We start from the raw sequence: 22,171 nt of genomic DNA, 5'->3' as shown, positions 1-22,171 counted from the left end.
GTTTACATTAAGTGTGTTGTGCGTCAGCATCAGGGAGTGCAAAAATTGGTGCCATTAGTTAACTACGCGTTGCGGTACTGTGCGGCAATCTCCACACCGTGTGAGACTAAGTGCTCGTTCAAGGCCTCTGTGCATCCTGATGTACTGTGTACGGGCATTCCACGGTGGAGTAGGGGTAGTATGCCTGCCTCGCAGCCCAAAAGTTTGAAGGTTCAATCCCAGCACCTGACCAGCCATCTCCTCCACTACGGGGTCTCTCATAGCCTGAGTCGCTTTGGGACGTTAAACCCCACAAATCAAACCAAACCATTTTTAAAGAGACGTTACTATGTGCAACGTCATGACTATTTCGCTGCTCCTCTCGGCCAATCAGGATTTCCTAGTACACGCCGCCACCGGTTTTCCAACGAACGAGATCTTAATGTTGCCACGTCCATATGGCCTCCAAGATCTCGATCGCTTCTGCGACCTTGTGAGCAGCCGGACGCCAAAGCCATTGATTGAGCAACAAGGACCCACATGTTTACACGCTTGAGAGCGAGCCCTCTTCTGAAGGAAGAGTAGATGGGCAGTTGAACGGCGCCGGAGTCTGGACAAAAGCTGGAATAAAAAAGTGCATTGGCTGCTTGAGGTTCGAGCTTACCGGACGTCTGCGATGAGATGAGACATAGCAGGGTCCGGGCATGGTTTGCCGATTTGCATGAAATAGCAGGTGCGACACTGGAAGGTGTGTCATAGATGATTAGCAAATGCAACATTTTCACTAATCTAAGTACTCCCTATTTTGCAAGGAAGTGCTCGTATCGAAGGCCACCAAGAGTAATAACGAACTCTGTCGTCGAACCGAACTGATAGAGTCCAGAGGCGACGCGGAATTCGTGCTGTGATCTCCGGCTTCATGTGTTGCGATGTTTTTAGACACTGCATACCAGATGCCAGATTTACTAAAACGCCTAAGATAGGCCGAAAGTGACCTCAATAAAGCTATTAACGTGTTTTCACGTGGGCCTGGTACCAGCAGAGCTCTGCAGGTTTTTCAGGCAACGCGGAAGTGAGTTGCTTTGTTTGATATCAATTGTTTGAGAGCCGAAACGGACGTCGGAACAAGTTTGTAGAGGACAGCCAGCGCCTTGAAGGAAGTTTAAGTGAATCTTAATTGTGTTTGCCAAGTTTGTTTGCAAAGTAAGTTATTTAATCAGCCAATCTCATCAAGATATGGGCACGAAAAAAAAAGGGGGGGGGGGGGGGGGCGGGGTTCATTTTAGACGATTCGAATATAAGCACCCCCCCCCCCCCGCCTCCCCCCTCCCCCTTTGGCCATCACGATTGTGAAAAACGCGGTGCTCAGAATCGAGTGACTATGTTAGATGCACAAGTATAAAGTCATCACTGGCGAGAGAGGTGCTTCTCGAATCTTAGCACCAAAGCTGTTAAAGGAGCTAACGCTGCCCAACGTTGAGGAAAGGGTTGGTCTCGAGTGGCCTTCGCCGTAAATTTTCGCCTGTAATGCCATGCATTGGCTGTCCGTGCGCGCCTGCACTGGAGTCGCCTGCACCAGTGAGTGGTGTAGTGCGCCGAGCACTGAGGCGAACCAACGTAGTGCCGCTTGTTGATTTGGAGAATACATCGCGACGGGGCGTGCGGACCTCGCCAGCGGTCGACTGACGAAACTTTTTAAGAGCTTTCAAAGACCGTGTTTTGAGACTTATCAAAGAAGTTATGTAAACCTTTTATATGAGCACGGGATGACAGATCATACCAAGGAGAATTTATAAGGGACGCCAAAAACTTTCGGCAAACAAAATATGTTTAAGATACGTGACTTAAGTTGGTCATGCCTTACTTCATAATGCAATATTATCAGGAATGTTTAGCTGACCAAGTCAGCCTTCATTCATTTGTATTAGAGCGTGCTGTAGCTCGCCTTATGTTATTTGGTTTGCGTTTTTAAATGGGAATGTTGATGGTGCACTGCTCAGCTGCAAAAGAAGCCGCTAAAAGGAGGTTTCTTTTCAAGCCTTCAAAAGCAACCAGCGAGCTAATACGCACTACCCTTTTCAAATAATAGAAACTAAGGAAAGCGACGACCCTTCCAAATGCCGGAGGGCCTGGCTAGTCCTGAATGCTGCTATCGTATATGCCGCGCTATAAAACGCGCTAAGCGTTTTCTGCGATGATGCAACGAAGTATACCGGGTTTCGCTTTGCAGTGTTACTTGCTGTTCTCATCCACTGGTTTTGAGGCATAGTGGCGGCTCTTTCCGTATATAAATAGATTCTTCCATATTTTGGAAGCTGCTAAATTCATTCCTCCTATATGCTGCCCCCCCACATCTCCGTCAAAGAAGCCTGATGGCACCCTAGTTGTTATGGGCACCTCTATACAGGAAACAGTTGTGCATAGGGAGTGCCGATGGCTGTTCACAATACACCACCCAGGCTGCCGTACAGAGGCCCCTGCTCTAATTCTTAAAGTCCTCCTCACGTAATTGCATCAAATTAATATCCATTTTCTGAAATTCTCTTTCCTCACGCCAGTTCAAGCCGATCATTCGCGTCACGTCTCGTAATTGGCTTACTATTTTCTTACTCAGTTGCTCTTTGCTCCCTTTCTCCAACTATAGCACGTAGATGTATATACAGTGGCGGCCACAGGGCTTCAAACTGACTGGGGCGTTCAACAGGGTTTATAAACCGATTAAAACGTGCGAAAGCATTGTTTAACATTGATTTGCTTTGTAGTTTAGCATTGTGGGACTGCCAGACTGGCACAGAGTTTGGTAAAGTGTTAAAAGGAAAAGGTCAAGTATCAAAGGTTAAAAGTCAGGAAGTAATCACTGCGGATATGCATGCAGTTACTTATAACACTCGTTACACGGCTTAGGAACTTGGCAACAAAGTTAGGCTTAGTATGGACACCGCAACTGCTATATGGCAACCAGCGAGGCACATGGGAGTGTTTTCCTCGGCTCTGACGATCGATTGAGAGCTTTCGCAGTAATATATATTTTTATTTCTTGCTGCAGCACGACGAGGGTGTCATATGTAACCCACCAGCTCCCAAAGGCAAATACCTGATGTTCCAATCGGCGACTGCGGGAGGCGCACCGAACAGCGAACGCTTTTCGCCGTGTAGCATTCGCAATATCAGTGCGATTCTGGTGCCTTTTCTTGATGGAAAGACGGATCGTGAGAATTGCTTTCTGAGTGAGTTCGCAGTTAACTAGCGATGACATATACTCAAATGAGCTACGTGGCCTGCTGTGCCACGCATTCAAGTAAAAGGGCTCATAAATTTTATAAGTTGCAGGGGGCCATGAAATGAAATAACATGAAGGTCATATCAGCTTTTACCGACAGTTCCCAAAGTATGTTTGTTGTGTAATGTGCATACGCAGCAATAAAACGTATTAGAATTTCGGATCAAGTTCTATTTATTAAAGCAAAATCCTTACTAGACTATGTTGGCGCCGGAAGTGTTCGCAAAATATTTCGGGAGTTGGTCCCCTCATTACTTCACCGCTAATTAATGTAACCTTGCCCCATGCTTCATGTGATCAAAAAGTTTGAACAGAATCCTTGACCAGAAAACGTCATTCGCATTGACACTAAAGAAAAAATTGTTTCAATGCCAGCAGTGGAACCGCCATCCCTACTATACCCAGCCAAACGTGCTAACCACGACTCTAGGACGGGCTCGTGAGCACGGATTAGTAATTCCTTTGTCTGACGTGAAGACGCCGTACTGCGCTGAGGGAAACACACCAGCAAAAAAAAAAAAAAAAGATCAAAATGTACAAGAATTTTAAAAGCTGCTCCCAAGTATAGGTTGACTTCAGTGGTTTGATGACGTCGCTGAGACATTGTCATATTGATAAGTCATGTGATGGCATAGCTCGATGGCGTCATAAGGCATGCTACGTCACTACCAGTGGCATCAGTTGATTGATAGCGTCGCACTCCAGCCAATCAGAAGGCTGCGTAAAACTGTACCATGAATGCCGCGAGACCACCTTATGACTCCAAAAGATTACACACCGTGGAATGGTAGCATCGCAAGTCGAAGAGCGACAGACGAATCTTAACGGAGCGAGTGAGTAGATAGAGAATGTCGTCAGTTAGGAGTCAACAACGTCGCGACAAAGCTAATGCATTCTACCAACGCAAGTTTCAGCAGTGACCCCCAAGTTTTTAATAAGTGGTACCATCTTGATGTTGGAAAAGTCGGTGACGAAAAAAATGTGATTGTCCAGACAATGTCCCTGATTATTTCGGTAACGCTTCGTAATGAGAATTAATCATCGTTTCAAAGTCTTTACTCGAGTGGTTTACAAGAGGAGTGACGAATACATTGCGCGCATTGTGCCATTCCATAACAGGAAAAACCTTGTTATGTTCATAGTCGAATACAACGCAATAATTGAGAAGCGCATGCCCCTCAAAGGAGGCCCTCCAAGAATTTGCGGGTAATCCCTCAACCTGAACTCGCAGGGGAATAGAAGGCGCATCCGGTAAAATTAGATTAACTGCGACGTCATGAAAAACACGAACGATGTGTTTGCCTCAAGCCCCACATTTTAGGGGTTTTGCTGCTGCGTTGTATGCGACCATAATCACCAACCTAACATCATCTCTTGATATTGAGCGAAGCGGCTTGGAAGTAAAGCTACAGGTTATCAAGTTACATCTTGCTCCAAAACATATGCTGCTGATATTCAAACATGACTTCGGGATAGGTATTTACTAGGTAATGCAGTTACAATTAAGACAAATTGATATTCCCAATTGCAGTGGTCTTGTCACAGTAGGTTGCAGATCTCGGTGTATCACGGTAGCCAGTTCATTGTAACACTGAGGACAGAAATGCCCAGGGAGGGAAACCACTTGCTTAAAGACATAGCTGCATCAAATATTTAAGCAATCCAAGACCCCCCGGCATGTTCGTTTCGATATTTATTACCTTTACAGTATCCAAATAAATTTTATTTCAAAGGAAATTGCCTTAGATTAAAAACCACCAAACTCCATCATTCATAGGGAGCACAAAAAAGTGCTGCGTAATATTCTTGCACGTGTCTTAACACAATAGACAAGCTAGCTCCAACTGAACAATTCAAAACGTTCACGCTATAAGCAAACAACGCAGCCAGGGAGAAAGCCTTATTTCTGCCTGTTTTCAGGCTACCAGAGCTTTTATACACAACGCTACCGCTAACATCGGTCTAAATTGCCACGCCCTCCTCACAGCGATTTTCTGGGACTCTGATTTCTGTTTATGGTCTCGAAGGGAACTTATCAGACTGATTCAGGAAACTTTTCTCTTTCTGGGGGTCGTTAGTGGGAGCGGAGAGAAAGTTTGCCTGCATAATGTCGAAATATGTAAACAGATACAATAAATAGCATAATATAAGATAGCGTAACTGCACTGAGGTTAATCTCGTAGCTGCGTAAACTTTTTCCCCCTAGAAATGAAATGTCTAGGTGCCTATGTACCTCTCGTGCTGTCAGCGTAACGCTTCGGTCGTGCCTTCATATTTTCAACTTCATATTTTCATTTTGTGCCGCCAACCGCATGTATATTGTAGAGGACCAACTGTAGTGATACACTTTTAAATAGTGAGTATATAGTAAATAGGTTCGGGTTTGCAATTTTCTGTCTACACAGTCTCGAGGCGCGCATGTACGCGAGTGCTCAGGGAACCAGAATAGGCACGCGACTGGGCTTCCATAATTCGAAATTAGGGCATTGCCTGGGCGGTTTTCTCGTAGACACCGCTCCCTTATCCCAATGGCGCAGAGCACAGTGGACCCATATGCGGCAACCAGATCGTGGAGGGCAAGGAGCAGTGCGACTGCGGCATCGACGAGGCTGAGTGCTCGGACAAATGCTGCCACCCGCGGCGTGTGAAGAACAGTTCGCTGGCTTGCCGGCTGAAGAAATATGCCACTTGCAGGCTAGTATATCCGTTCACTTTACGAAATTAGATAAGGCTATGGCGATTATTTACACTTCCTGTGCAAAAAGTTAGCGTTGTTTCCTAACTCTTGCACTCCGAAAAGACTTCTCACCTTTTGCAGTCGGATACACCTTAAAAACATGCTCTTAAGTATACACGTTTTCCGCTACCACAGTATTTGATAGACCGCCCGATATAAACAAAAGGCCCCACTTTAACTAAGACATATAAGAAGAACGTGTCTGCGTGGCATGAGGGCAGCTGTCTAACTTGGGATCCATGGGTCACGGAAGGCTGTATTGCGATCTCACCCTCCCATGTTGGAGGCTAAAAAACCGAGTTGGCAGATGCTGCCAAGTCGATCCTGTCAAGTGCTCCCGCGCGGGCGGCCAGCTGATGTACGGCCACTGTCACCTGCCAGCTGCCGCCCTTGATTTTTCGCTCACGACATTGACCATACCGAAGCCGGATTTTCTAAAAAACGCGGCATGCAATGCTAATTGCCTTAAAACGTTTGCGATAGAATTCCGACTCGAAATGCTGACCTCTATGCTGAAAGTTTGCCCTAATCCACCACTTATGCCTTATAATACGCTCTATAGAACGTATTATTAAGGCACCCCCTTGCTATTATTTTCATCCGTCACTGGGTGGCGCTGTCATCATTGGTTCGTGAAGGCTACGTCCGGGAAGGGTGCAACAGAACGAGAGCGGAAAAGAAAAGGAGGAGCGGTAGGTATGTTGATACATCAAGAAACACATTGGCAAAGAATAAATTTATCTTGCAAAGAACATATCTGGTTATCAGGAACAATTGTCGGCATAAGAACATGACTAGGGGTAGTTTATTTAGAAACATGACACCAACGTAGGCAGGAAAACAAGGATATCATTGTATGTCTCAGTGGTGATATAAGCCAGTTTGGAGACGGGGCCGATATTAATCTACTGGGGGACATGAACGGCCACATCGACGATCTGGATGGATACACGGATTGTAACGGGAAGCTAATGCTAGATTTCTGTGAGCGACACGACCTAGTTATAGTAAATAAAGAAATAAAATGCGAAGGACAAATCACGTGGGAATTCCGCAACATTCAGACGAGAATTGACTACTGCCTAATGTCGCAGGGAATTTATAGCAAGCTCGCAAAAATGTAAATAGATGAAGAAGGGGTGTATAGTCTGGGAAGTGATCATAAACGTATTAGTCTGTAGATGGGGTCCTTGATGAAAAGGGAAATGGAACTTACACAAAAAGTAAACGCAAAATTAAACGACGATCAAATAGCGCAGATAGCAGCAGAAATAGAGGAAGCAATAGAGAAAAGCCCCATGGAAGACTGGGATTATGAACAGACAGATCTACTCATAAGGAGGAAAATTAAGGAGGTTAAAATAGCAAACCGCAGGAATGGAAAAAAGAAGCCACGGAGCTGGTGGAATAAGAAAATCAGTTAAGCCATTGAAAATCGACGGGCTGCTTCAAGGGAACACCGAGAGGCAAAGAAAGCACAGGTATCTCAGGAGGAAATCGACCAAAAATGGGAATCATATCGACAAAATAAACTTGATGTACAGGCTCTCGTCCAAAGTACAATAAAGCAGTCCACTGATCGCTGGATGGCTGATATACACGATGCTACTAGAGACGGACCAATAAAATTCTCGAACCATATAAGCTGGCTAGGTAAACGAATCAAAGAAAGCAGGACCGGATTCAAGATAACGAGGGAAATTGTTTAAAGGGAGACAACGCAGTGACCTACATTACAACAGTTATAGCCGAGTCATTTAAGAGAAACGATAGGGTAATCTCCGCAAATTAGGAAGCAACACAAGATAGCCGAAGACAAAGCAGCTTAGAACTGACCAATCTAAACTGGAAAAAGGCGGAAAAAATATTCCTAAAAGCACATCTACAGGAATAGATGAAATTTTGAAGAAGCTGAATAATGAACTTGGTCCAAAAAGTAAGGAAACGTTGTTAAAATTTTTGGAAACAGCCATAACGAATAAGCAAATTCCGGACAGCTGACGGCAGAGTAAACTGATTTTGATTTATAAAGGGAAAGGAGATAGGATTCACATAAAATTCTGCAGGCTGATTACCATGACGTCTGTTGTATACAGGTTGACCATGCAGGCGGTTAAATTAAAGATGCAAGCATGGGTAGAAAGTAAGAAGATACTCGCAGAATAGTTTTAGAAATGGCAGGCGCTTAGAAGATAACCTGTTAGTGATTACCCAATGCATCAAAATATCTAGAGTGGAAAATAGATCTTTGTATTTGGCCTTCCTGGACATAAACGGGGCTTGCGACAACGTAAACCGGAAACTCCTGTAGAACATAATAAAATAAGAAGGTATCGGCCATGATATAACAGATTTCCTACTGGAAATATGCTAGGATAACAAAGTAGAAATTACATGGGAAGAGATAAGAAACGTGGAAGCTGTTAATGTATGCAAAGGATTAAGACAAGGTTGTTCTTTATCACCGCCGCTGTTCATGTTTTATATGATAAATATGGAACGGAGGATACAAGAAAGTAGCCTAGGTTTTAACCTGTCATATAGATTAGGCGGAACGGGGGTAGAGCAGCGCCTCGCCGCTTTAATGTATGCAGATGATTTGTGCTTTCAGCAGATAGCCAGAAAGACTTGCAAACTCTAGTTAAGTATTGCGGAGATGAAGGGGATGCTCTAGGCTTCAGTTTTTGTGCAGTTATATTCGGGTCTGATTATTTTGAACAGTTCAACGGATTTTCATTTCATTTCATCTATTGAAGCCTTAAAGGCCCGAGGGCATTGCATAAGGCGGGGGCAATAACATTGTACAACAGCATACCAACACCAGTTCAAGAAACAAAACAAAGAAAACGAAACAAACAAACAGTAACAAAATATACAAGAGCAGACTAGTGTGCATTGTCAAATAGAACACTGAAGGTGACTCTTTAGTTTTGCTCGGGGTCTTAAAATACAAGGCCATGAAATACGCAGAGTAACAGAATATAAATAAAATAGATTGGGGTATAGGTGAATGAAGGACTGGCATATATTGAAAAGCATGAGCAATCACTCAGGGCAAAAGGGCGAAGAAATGCCGGGATAATGAAGCATAGGGCACTGTGGGGATACAACAGGTATGAGGTTTTGAGGGGTATTTGGAAAGGAATTATAGTGCCCGGACTTACTTTCGGAAATGCGGTTTTGTGCCTACGAGCAGAGGCACAGTCGACATTAGAAGTGAACCAGAGAGTCGTCGGACGATTGGCGCTGGGGGCCCACGGCACAACCACAAATGATTGTTGTGTGTTGTGTGTTGTGTTTTATGGCGCATAAGCATCTAAGAATATCATGCGCCAAACATATGATGAGATCTTCTGTCCATGCAGCAGATGTATTGAATAATTTGTTAAGAAGGTTGGCATCTTTTAAGAACATAAAAACGCATGATATATTAACAAGAGCATTTTCTCCTATGAGTAAGCTAGGGTGAAGAGGAATATATTCGGAATAAAATACTGGAAAATACACAAATGAGGCGGTGCAGAAAGATATGGGCTGGGCATCTTTCGTATTACGGCAAGCTCATAAGTACAATATTATATAAGGAACTCTCGAGGAAATTGGGCAGTAACAGGTGGGCAGCTGAAGTATTTAAATACATATACCTAAAAAGCGTTGACGCACAATGAAGGAAAAGAACTATGGAACTAACTAGTAAGTATGCTGGTCACAAGTACGAAAAAATAAAGAGCGTTAAACAACAGGGGAAAAACACAGAAGGTAAAAATTGGATAAATTCGATGGAGAAGAAACAGAGAAACAGAAGAAACAGGCCCATTTCTTTAACAAGTGTGCCTTGTAAGATCATGGAACACGACATATTCTCCCATATCATTGCCTTCCTGGATTCAAACAATTTTTTTTCATTCTGCGCAACACGGGTTCAGGAAAGGCTTTTCTTGTGATACTCAACTAGCGCTTTTTATACATGACCTGCATGCCAACCTAGATCTTAACCTACAAACTGACGCTATCCTTCTTGATTTTAAAAAAGCTTTCGATAAAGTTCCTCACAAATGCCTGTTACACAAGTTATCTCACATTAACCTCGATCCAAATATGGTTATATGGATTACCGAATTTCTAACTAACCGCACTCAATCCGTCTTCGTAAATGAATATAGTTCCAGCTCCCTTCCTGTAACATCTGGCATCCCTCAAGGTTCCGTACTAGGTCCCCTTCTGTTTTTAATATACATAAATGATTTACCCTTTCAAGTGTCCTGTAAAATCCGCATGTTTGCTGATGATTGTGTTCTTTATCAAACAGTTAATAACACCTCTGATCAATTACACCTCCAAAACGACCTTAACAAGGTTCAGGAGTGGTGTGAAATTTGGCAAATGGAACTAAACCCTCACAAATGCAGTGTACTGTCTTTTCATCGCCGCCGCAACCCACTCATATCCCTTTACCAAATTGCCTCCGTTCCCGTGCTACCAGTGCTATCATACAAATATTTAGGCGTAACGCTGTGCGCTGATTTGTCCTGGAAAACTCATATAACTAATATCATTTCTTCAGCTAACAAATCCCTTGGTTTTTTAAGACGTCATCTTCGCGATGCTCCCGTACACGTCAAGTTACTAGCTTACGAATCACTTGTGAAATCAAAACTAGAATATGCATCACCTATTTGGCACCCACATCAAGCTTACCTCACCAATGCACTAGAACTCTTGCAGAATCGCGCCGCCAGATTTATTCATTCGTCATACCATTACAGCACCAGTGTATCATATCTGAAATCCCTTTCAGGTTTACAGCCCCTCGAGATACGCCGCCGCATAGCCAGTCTTTCACTGTTTCACAAGTTTTTTTACAGCCATCTACAAACTGCACCCTATATGGTCCCACCAGCACGCATATCTCACCGCACTCTCCACCATCTCCAGATTAGCCATCCACGTGCACGAACCGTCACCTTCGCAAACTCATTTTTTTCACGCGCCGCTGCGGACTGGAATGGCCTTCCCGAAGAGATTGCAACAACAACCTATCCAATAATCTTCGCACAAAAAGCTTACAGCTATTTATCATCATAGCACATGACTTTGTACCATTTCATCCAAAATTTGTATCCACCCCTTATGTAATGCCCCTCAAAAGGGGTCTTTAAGGAAATAAAAATGAAATGAAATGAGTGTGGAATTATACCGAAAGTAGAAGAGGCAGATCGGGAAGGAAGCTTTCTTTGATAACTCAAGAGGCAGTGCCCTACTTTTTTAAACCAGATCAGGGTGCCTTACAACACGCAGCTACAACAAGCAATTTAACCAGGAAGATGGCGCGTGTGCAGTATGTGGTAAATTCGTAGAGACAATTTAACATCTTATTATCGAATGTGATGGTATCCATCCGGATGTCGTTCCAGGCACAGTCATTCTTCCTGAGGCCCTGTGGTTTAGAGATACCAGTGGTCGGGTGAATGAAACTGCGTTGGAAGCTAGTAAAAAACGATTGGAAGATTGGTGGCTTAAAAGCAGCAAGGTGTTAGTAATGTAGAAACAAAAATTTAATAAATGGATTGAAGGTATATTTAACCAATCGAAAACAATAATTAAGGTATAGAAAAATAACGAGCACGATAGCAACTGCTACCACCCCGTTTCAAAGGGGACGCTTCTATATTCCATCTGCCCATCCATGGGTGCCTTAGAACACGCAGCTAAAAAAGAAATTGAACCGAGAAGAGTACACGGGGTGTAGTGTATGGCAAATCTCTATACAACTGAACATATCTTAAACTCGAATGCTGTCGACGCAGGTAGAGGCATTCTCCCTGAGTCCCTAGTGCGCATGTGGCATCCCTTTATAGTTAGTGCCCTTGTTGCGCCGCCGTTAATTTCATTATGCACCAACTCTCCCCTAAGGCCGTTGTTCTGAAGTCCCTAGGGTTTAGTGATACCACTTTTAGGGGGAATAAATCTGCGGCTGCAGTTGGTAAACATGATTGAAAGATTGTTGGCTGAAAAGCAAAAAGGTGACGTCAGGAGTGGAGAAATAAAACTTTGTTAACTGAAGGTAAGAAATACCTATGTGAGCAATTTATAACAACACTCAAGGGTATAATACGGAAACAAAAACGACGAGCATAGTGGCAACTCCCACCACATCGGTTTAAATTGGATGCTCCTACATCCTATTCATTTCATTAATCATGCCGCATTTTAGCAAAATAGGCAGCCCGACCGCGACGCAAGGCTAGTTTCAACCCGCTTGCGCTTGCGAGAACCGCTTCCTCGGCACATATTGTTGTTGTTGTGATTGTAGGAAGAAGGATAAGAAAATGCACGTGCTTGCTACTGGCTCTGTAGCTGAGCCACCTCCGCTGCCCCGTGCGGACAGAGAAGAAAATAGAGAAGAAAGGAAGAGAAAGAAGAGGGAGAGAAAGACGCGTGTCGCAACAGCCGTCGTCCGCCACCGAAGCGGCAGCGGGTGCATGATGGCTTGCAACAGATACAACCACTGGTGGCAGGCTAGCCTCCGCCTCAAACGGCGGGGACCTACCATTCCCAGCCCCGTAGGGCCAGGGGCATCCACCCCAGATGTTATGGGCCAAATGTGTCAAAGTGTATCCACTGCCGCGTTTAGTTATATACCCATCGCACACAGATCGATTTGCAATCTCCTTGTTAATTACAGCTATACAAGCCTCGATATTTCTTTTTCCACAGCCCTACCGCAGGCGGCTGCTGCTCTGACGACTGCAATTTCACTGCCAAGGGGACGCTGTGCAGCGAAAAGACAGACTGCTCTGAGAGCTCGTACTGCGAATATCCTTCGATGCTAGATGCACCGATTGCAAATATGCATCCCAGCCTAATGTGGCGCTGTTGTCACTTGTATATTTGTCATGCAGATATTCTTCGCCGTACTGACACTCCATGCATCAAGCTACATGAAGGCTTTTGGGCGTCCGAGTTCGCGATGCCACAGCCCTATAGCTTAGATTGGTGCACTGTCTTATGCGACCATGTTTTATCACACTGTATTACCCTTTAAAAAAACCTGGATTCAGTGATGAAGCAGTGTTATGTTGTAATGCATGTTATGTCTAAGCAGTGTTATATATATTTGAATTTGTACCCTTCGCACATGCCCATTAGCACGTAATCGTAAACTGCCACGTTATGTGAAAGATCATAAGACATAGTTATAAAGCCTCGCTTTAACCAAGCCGCGAAAACAGGCTTGTGTGTCCTAGGGCAGCGTGCCCAACCGGTGACAAGGGTCCTGAAGGGCTGGATTCCGATGTCACCCTCTCATATCAAATGCGAAGCACAAGTTGGCAGCACCTAACTCGGCCATGTCACGTGGTCTCGTGACGTCACACAACTCGCCGACCAATCAGTGCACGACAATGTCACCTGCCAACTTCCAGCTGCCTTAGGCAAGGCCGTGATTGTTCGCTTACAGAACTGACTCCAGAATATCTAAAGAGCGTTAAAGGCACCGTTCACCGAAAATCCGGCATCGGCGGCCGCCCGTCGGCGTTGGCGTTGCGAGCGAAAAAGCAAGTGCATGGCGCTGACAGGCGCGGTAGCTGGCAGCTAACATGGCCGAGCACGGGTCTACCTGACATTACGTTTGGCAGGAGCTGCCAACTCGGATCTCTCCTTTCATATGGGAGGGTGATATAAGAATAAATCTGCTAGAACCATTCTATTCACTGGCGTTACCCTTAGGCCACGCAGGCACGTTTATACGGCGTGATTAAAGTTGGGCTTTAAATATGATCTGGCAGCCTACGCTATCACGTCATACCCTAAAAGGCGGAGCCTACTGTCCCCCATAATTTTAACGCTTTCGCTTGAAAGCCACTTAAAAGCTGCTTGTAGTCGCTTTTAAGATTGACTGTTATAGTTTGCCTCTCGAAGTAAATAAATACCGAGTGTTTCAGGGAACACTTCTAAAATTCCTAAAATTAAGGAGTTCGAAATAGAAAAACAGTATTTATAGGAACAAACTTTCCCGCTCGGCAAACACGTTAAAGGCAAAACCCTCCTAATCATACAGCTAATTAACTGAAACTCGCTAACTTGTAATTAAGACAGTTCATTTGTTAGTACCCATTCGCTGGTATACAATGTCATATGAGTTCTTGAAACGACGAAAAACTAATTTTCTAAAGCACTGCAACGAAAAAAATGTCGTCACTTTCTTCAACGCCAAAGTGATACTGAGCGCATTAGACGGGCAGGTAACTTGGTGCAGATGCGACTTCAGCTGACGACGCGTTGCGGTGACTGCGCGGCGTCCAATTCGGACAGCTCAAGATGCTGTTTCTTCTAAAGTGCAATATTCCGTTTCGCAGCTTCCTGGAGAGACAGGCATAGCACTGCTAGCTGCGAGATCCTTATTCCTAGAAGTGGCAAGATAAAATAGTGTGCGTGACACGGCACAGTAGGGCAAGCAACTCGAACTTGGCGCCATTGTCACTGCAAATGTCAACAGGCTTTCTGCGTGTCTTTTGCGCTCAGTTTCCGTTTCGCTCGAAAAGAAAAAAAAACTGTGATTTTCTTCTGCTGCTGGGGTTTATAAGATGACAAAAACAGATAACGAATCAGGGTGTTATCCGCGGCTTCAAACCCCTCACTGGCAAAAATAACAGATTGCGCGTTAATTGAAAAGTTAATTCGGGATTTTGTGTTATTTAGCTGTATCAATAGGCGCGTTTTGAAGTAAAGTTTGCCCACTAGGGCTGAGAGTTTATTACTGCAATGTCTTTTCGATTTAATCTCTTTATTTTTTAGGAAAGTATTAGAAAGGGATCGCTGAGACGCCCGGTATTATGTCCGCACCTGTACCTTACCTTCTGGCTTCAAGGCGAAATCCAGCTCCGTATGCTATAGCGCGGGCTTTATTTTATGTTTTGCACTGTAAACAAGAGCGAAGTATGCTATTTTCACCTCGGAGCAACGATGTTTTCACACAAGCCTTGACTATCGTTGCTGCACTGGGAAGAGCGCAAAATGTCCCAAAGCGTCGCCGAAGCCCAATATGACGTCATGCAACAAGGACACTCAGGTATGCCGTTCGGGAGAGTGCGTGGGATCCATCTGCGAGAAGTACGGCCTAATCCAATGCTACCGCAGCGGGGAGCTGCTAACCACAGACGAGCAATGCCTGCTCACCTGCCAGGAGCACGGTGCGTGCAAAAATGAAGCTCCCACTTTATATCCCGGAGTGCGAGTATCTGAGAACGTGTGTTGTTATGAACGTGGTTTGAGTAGCCCTATTCGGTAATGCTCAACAGCGGAAACTCCATATTGAAACGCGAGTGATTCCTTTTAAGGTTCGTGCCACCGCACAGTTTGTGCGCATGCGCGATGGACGTAGTGGGAAGGGACTCGTCCGATAACAGACATGAAATGAATTAAACACGTCTAAAATTGCTATTACATTTCAGAGAGAGGAACGTAGGCCCTCATAGAGTGCGCCAGTGTAAAGGGCCTCCGTGAACCGGTCTAGCATCCATTTAGTCAGCAACCTCTCTACATGCTGACAAGTCTGCATCTTTCAGAAGCTGTCGTCAATATTTGGTCGCCGAAGGAGCACGGCAGATAGCAAAAGGCAACTGCACCACACGCTCAGTATTACCGAGCCAAAATCTCGAATGGGGGCGAGTGGCCCCTAGATCATTATAGCTTTTCATAAGCGCTCTCTCTCTTACCATGTTTGATCTATGGGGTGCGCTCGCGGATAGATGCATTCATGGGGTGATCTGAGAATTACATTCTTATCGAGTTTCTATTTATTTCCTTTTAAAGGACAATAACCGAGTGGAGCATGACTCTTCAAGACGCTCCCCTACTTGGATGCATCTGTTCGCAGGCTCGTCGCAGTGCAAAGTGGCCTGCGATTTCCCGGCAATGAAGAGTCACTGCGGCGCCAAGTTACAGCCGGGCTCCCCCTGCAACGCTTTGCGCGGGTACTGCGATATGTTCCACCGCTGCCGTGACGTCAATCCTCCTGCATTCATAATGACCCTGAGCGGCTTCCTTTTCGGTGGAGAGCCGGCCCATGTCCTCTATGAATTTATCGCAGTAAGTGCCTCTTTTTAGTGTGTAACGTATATATTCACTGCGAACTATACAAGACGAAGACGTAGATACTAATTTTATTACTGTATACTGTTGTCTTGCTTTGAGGGAAGGCAAGTTTTACATAATCGCGATAACCATTCTATTTCCACAAACAGCCGTCCTGTATTTACAGTGCCCTTCTGTCATAACCAGCCTTGCAGATTTTATGGTGTACGCCTTTCTATAGGCTCATGGTGCGTCGGATAGACGTGACCGCCTGATGCGTCGGCAGAAGTGACCGCCAAACGCGTCATGAGGAAATGTCCGCCGTATGAAGACATATTAGAGAACGAAAAATGGTTGATAGTGATAGTGATTATTAGAGGATATAATAGAGATTGGAAGAGGTTATAATTACTAATAATGATAGTAATTCGTTTTAATGAACCATATGTCTGAAGACGACTTGTAACGGCTCCAATTGATTAGAATAGACTAAAATACTGAGTAACGAGTAGTAATAACTAAAATGACCAGTACGTACGTCTAACGACCACATGTAACAAATACAATTGATATACTTAGTAATGACTCAAATGAGAGGCCAAGAGAAAGAAGGAAAGAGAATTAGGGAAAGAGAAGCGGTAAGAGAAAGAGGGGAACAATAAGAGGAGGAGGAGTAGGCCTTCGCCGTTCACACCTTAAGAGATATCTAAAGATACCCTGTAATTTTATCGATACCGAATTAAATAAGGTCAGCTTGAGGTCCCCATCCTCCGGATGGGTATTTCAGGTTAAGTGAGAGGCTCGCCGGCACCTGTCTGGTAGAGATGGAAGCTTGCAGAACACTAGAAGTGCAAAGTTTGGAAATGATCTCGATTAAGGCAGTGTACATCACTTGTAAATTGCAAGATATGTGCAAAAGTAGTGTCCCTAATTTTTTTTTTCTCAAATATAATTTATTGAAAATTTATAAAATTCACACATTCAGTAGCCGGATACCTGCTGCGCATATATATTGTTTTAATGTGGTATCGATCACTTCGTAATTTTGTTATGGATTTCCACCATCAGCGAAGAAAGGCATGTGTAGCCCTTATATACGCGCTCATGTGGCCGCGTTCGACAGGGGAAAAACACGGATACATTTAGGCTTCACTTTTATGTTCTGATCCGACAGCGTTAATCAATCCCGTCCGCGGAATTCTTGCCTCTATACTCACATGTATACTCATTACCGTAGAAAGTCCACCAAAAATAAATATAAACCTCTGCGTAACCAACCCATATAAACGTGTATGCATGGACTACGAGTAGCTTAATTGTCTTACTTAACATCCAAATTTCACGAAGGGTGCGACTCCTATTTCTCCCTTTTATCTGAAAGAAGAAACCCAAGTAGGAGGCATCTGTCAACTCGGACAGATTGTGCAGTTTCGTAACGTCACTCAACTCGCCTACTATTGAACACCCGGTCATGTCACCCTCAAACAACTACTTGCCACAGCTATGCCTATGGTTTTTCGCTCACACCTAATCCGGTTTTACAGACCAGGAAGCCTTTAATTCCCCCAAGTTAAAATATATTTGCAGAGAGCCATACGGGAGAACAATAAGCAGAATAGTTTAACCACGATTTAAGAACGTGTGGCTTGTGTGTGCGTCTGCAGCATCACCCTTTCTCGGCTGCTCTCGTGATCTTGGGGTCATCGTGGTTCACGCTGTTTGTGATCCGCTGCTTCGCTCTTCACACGCCCAGCAACAACCCGCTAAGGAAACCACCCCTGAAGTTGAGAGAGACACTCCGGAGCCCCGTGAAACTCATTATCAACGTAAGAACCTTGGAAAACAATGCATATGCAGCCGTAGCACCTCTTGTGGTTCTGTTAATTACCGCAAACGCGTACACATTGCCTAGAAGGAGATCCAACAGTGAATGCTAAGTAAAATTTGACTGAAATTTGATTGTTGTGGGATCGAAACTATTTAATTTCAAAGGTAACTAAATTGGAATAAGCAAAAAGATTGCTTAAATGCGCAAGACTGAAGCGGCGCAACTAAAAGATTCCTGTAACTGTGTCCCCAAGTAGGAGGCGTTGCTCAAGAAGTTTCACGAGCGAAGACGCATAACGACCAGGCGCGCTTGCACTGCAAGAATTAGAGTTTTAGCTTAATGAATAGCACTATTGCTTCAAAATAGTTTCAACAAATCTAGCTGGCTCTTAGAATGCACCTGTTATGAGCCCGTTGAGCGCTTGAACCCCGTTGCCGTTGATGCCGTTGCCGGTGTAGCCCAGGGAAAAAGAGAGAGTCACTGGCTAAGTATAATTTATCAGAAGAATAGGAAGACGAGCCATAAGCGCTCTGCGACGCTCGCTCGTGGTTATTCTCTTTGTTCTTCTGAGAAATCACCTTTGGTTCTTGAAAAAAAAAAAAAAGTTTTCTTGTAACTTCACATAGCTACATACAAGCATCTCTCAAATTCTTTGCCTCAATATATTGCAAAAACGCTTCAAAAGCTGCACTCAAAAGTTGCATTACGGAGTATAGTAATCTTGCTTAGACCTTCTTTTTTTTTTTCGAAGAGTTTGGCACAAGGCATAAGTTGAGAAAGGGGGAATGGGATGCAGGAGATACAAAGTTAAAAGAAGGAGTGAAGTCCAGTTGCGCTTATGTATTCGCGAAGGCTGGCGGTATAGCGATTGTCCATTGTCCATTTCTCATAATCACTATCGCGATTCCACCGCAGGCCCACCTTCATGATTATCCGTTGCCTAATGTGAGTCGTTGATGGACACGTCCACAACAAGTGACGCACATCGCAGACGTCAGGTGGAGTGTCACAGTGAGGGCACCTGTCAGTCACTGGTAGATCTATTTCCCGCCATCGATGTCGAACAGATGGGGTCAGAGCCGCCCCTGCCCGGACCCGGCGCACTGTCACCTCCTTAAACCTTTTCCTTCCTAATTTGGTTCATGTGCGCCGACATTGATATTTCATTTTTGCTTCTGCATACAAAAGTCGTTTAAAGCCTGAAAGGTGCTCGCGTACGAGGTTTTTCTGCAAAGGTGATAACATCCAGATCCTTTAATTGTTGAAATGTTTACTCTACGACTGATAGTATGCGTTCCGTTCTACTCCTAAACGATGTTCTGAGGTCTGTTTAATGCTCGGCTAGACCTCTGAGTTCTTGCAAAAGGAACGTGCAATAATTTACTTGCAATATGCTTAATATATCTCAGACATTTTTAATCCACGATCATAGATTATTTAACAGTTCACTTAATCGTGACAGATACATGAGGGCACTACAGTAACGAGAAAGAAACAGTATTATTATTAAAGGCCTTAGAAAAAAATCATCTCATTGCAAGTAGAATAACCGCTTACACAGTATTCATTAAAAACTTCAAAGGATTCTTGAGCATCAAGCCATAATTCTCAGTGCGACCTAACGCCTTTTAACATCAGTCGCTGTCGCATCTTGTGCCATCATCATCATCATCAGCCTGATTATACCCACTTCAGGGCGAAGGCCTCTCCCATATTTCTCCACTTAACCCGGTTCTGTGCTAGCTGCATCCAATTGACCCCTGCGAACTTCTTAATCTCATCCGCCCACCTAACTTTCTGCCGCCCCCTGCTACGCTTTCCTTCCCTTGGAATCCAGTTTGTTACCCTCAGCGACCATCGGTTATCCTCTCTTCGCCCTACATGTCCTGCCCATGTCCATTTCTTCTTCTTAATTTCCACTAGAATGTCGGTAACTTGAGTTATTTCTCTGACCCACTCTGCACGCTTTCTATCTCTTAATGTTACCCCTACCATTTTTCGTTCTCTGGGTTGTCCTCAACTTATTATCAGCTTATATATTCGACTCCTATTCATTAGCTGATATGGTTCTTACGACCTTAGAAGCAGCCTGATTACAACCTATGGGATTTGAAGCCCCAAATTGACTGACGCTATGAGGGACGCCGTGGTAGGCTCCGATAATCAAAGAAATGCTGGCGTTGTTTAACATGCGCTGAAATGACATCACAGATTACACGGGCGCCTTGCGTTTCTCCTCCACCGAAACTCCGTCGGTTTCGATCCCTGGTACACCAGCTCAGTAGTCTAGCGCCCTAATCACTGCGCCACTGGGGTGGAAAGGCTATCACTGCCTCGTCTGTGGCTAAGCTACGTATGCGTTAAATATTGTTTCATCCAGCCGGAGAAGCGGCTGTTAGTAACGGCTTGAGACCATGCCAGCTAAGTGACGTGCTTCAGCTTGCCAGTAACAGTGACACGCCTGCCCTCTTCTCCTTTCTCTCTCCGTCTAGCAATTATAACATTACTTTTATTCGTTTTTTTACTGGTTTCCTCTCCCTTGTCTCCACTGAAAGATGAAGGCTTCTCTCTAATCATTGCCTCCCACCCTGTCTTTATCTTCCCTCGTATTTTCTCTGTTCTTTGTCATCTTCTCCAAAATTAGGAATGAATAGTTCTTTCCACGTTTCCGCCTGCCAACTGAGGATTGCGACGGACAGATTTTTCAAATACAGTGTCTCTAATGCTGACTCAATTAAAAGTAAATAAAGGAAGGAAAAATAAAGCAAAAAAGGCATAGGATAATAAAACTTATATTTAGGCTCTTTTTCAGCAATGAACCCTATGCATTTTCGTCCTCTAAAGGTTGTAAGCAGGCGTGTTTAGGTGAAAGGCTTTTGTGCTGCTAAAACTTTCGTAAAACTACAGATGAGTAAAAGGGTAGGGATGGCACCAAAGCATAATTAACAACCAAGTACTCTGCTCCACCGCCAATGGCGCTATAATGAAATTCGTTTGAAACAAAAGGGTCGTATTGGGAGCTACCTGTCCCACGACGTCGGCAATGCTCCAGGATGGAGCACTGAGCTGCTAGGTCCGCTTTGATTGTTCTTTCTGCCATGTAGACTTGATGATGATGATGATGATGAAAACATTTATTGACATTGGCTTAGATTAAGAGAAGGCTGGTCGGGTCCCTAGTCCGGGACACCGTTGGTAGAAGCCGCTGCCCGTGCTCTTTCGACGAGGGCTCGCTGATCCTCGAGGTCCGAGCTGGACAGGGCCACCTCCCAGCCATCCCACGTTGGCTGATTTATTATGTCAACAAAATACCATGTATATTTGTGAACGTCCTAGCAGTACAAAAATTCTATAGCTTCCTACGAAGGTCGGACGTTTACACTTGCCGCTTTTAAGCATGTCTCTTAGGCAATCACAAATAGTTTCTGGATAGCACAAGTTTGCGCACTTGCCCAATCGAGAGTGGCAGCGTTTCAATGAAAATTGCCTATCGGACGCCTAGGGGAATCCGGCGTTCTTGGAGAATAACGCATTTTTTCTTCTTCTTGTTTCTACAGAACTGACGAAGATATCTTCATGGTAGATCTGCTTCTATAGAAACCTACTTTGAAGCGAAACAATAATAAAAATATTTTACTTTTCACTGTTTCGTCCATGCTTTCAGAACCATTGCTATAAGCTCCCACGAAGTTCTTGCTCCGGTCCTTTCCTTTTAAGAGACAGCTTACACACCAACTTGCTGCACGTATATCGAATATTGGGCAGGTGGATTGAAATGCATGTTGAAATAAAGAACCCTAAAAAATCCCGTTTAAGACGAATATAGAACCTCACTAAATTGGTGTAACGCCGTAGAACTTCTTACTCTGATGATGTTTAAATTCTTTCTGCAAACTTGAGAGCAAGTAACATCAGAATCGATGATGACAAAATGTTTTTTTTTTTGTAGTTTGAAATTTTAAATGGAATTTTAATGCATTCTGGATACCTGCGCGTTTTAGAAACAAGTTATTTACAGCTCTATATGGAGGAGGAACCAAGGTGGTTTCAATCGGAGCTAGAGAATATACATATCTCGTAACATTACGTCGGTCAGTACTTTTAATTCTGTAACGTATACTGTACACAGTATGATAAGGCGAAGACTATTTTGATTGGCTGAAGACATGGGAAAAGTCTGGTCAGTTAAACAGAAAGTATTTTGTGTATGAGCATATCACAAAGAATACATATTTACATTGCGAAATCAACGACGTTTTTCTTCTGGTATCCG

The 22,171-nt window shown here is 44.2% G+C and overlaps 1 protein-coding gene across 1 annotated transcript; it reads left to right on the top strand.

The window, feature by feature from the left end:
- Window positions 1–15,039: 15,039 nt before the first annotated feature.
- Window positions 15,040–21,461, top strand: LOC146199445 (disintegrin and metalloproteinase domain-containing protein 10-like). The gene is made up of 4 exons (XM_084592129.1): window positions 15,040–15,187; window positions 15,874–16,085; window positions 17,735–17,896; window positions 21,456–21,461. Exons 1-4 carry the CDS (start codon window positions 15,040–15,042, stop codon window positions 21,459–21,461), a joined length of 528 nt encoding a protein of 175 aa, XP_084448255.1.
- Window positions 21,462–22,171: the final 710 nt, after the last annotated feature.

Source organism: Amblyomma maculatum, chromosome 2 (genome assembly GCF_055883805.1).
Source record: "Amblyomma maculatum isolate TAMU_Amacu chromosome 2, ASM5588380v1, whole genome shotgun sequence".
NCBI classification, from domain to species: domain Eukaryota; kingdom Metazoa; phylum Arthropoda; class Arachnida; order Ixodida; family Ixodidae; genus Amblyomma; species Amblyomma maculatum.
Note: the sequence above shows the minus strand (reverse complement) of the source record. Positions and strands in the feature narration are given on the sequence as shown.

Bases quoted from the DNA above. Each gene is read 5' to 3' on its own strand.
- LOC146199445 (XM_084592129.1), top strand. From the start codon at position 15,040: ATGACGTCATGCAACAAGGACACTCAGGTATGCCGTTCGGGAGAGTGC. The intron at 15,188-15,873 runs GTGCGTGCAAAA...ATCTGTTCGCAG, and splicing joins GCTCACCTGCCAGGAGCACG to GCTCGTCGCAGTGCAAAGTG. The intron at 16,086-17,734 runs GTAAGTGCCTCT...GTGCGTCTGCAG, and splicing joins TCCTCTATGAATTTATCGCA to CATCACCCTTTCTCGGCTGC.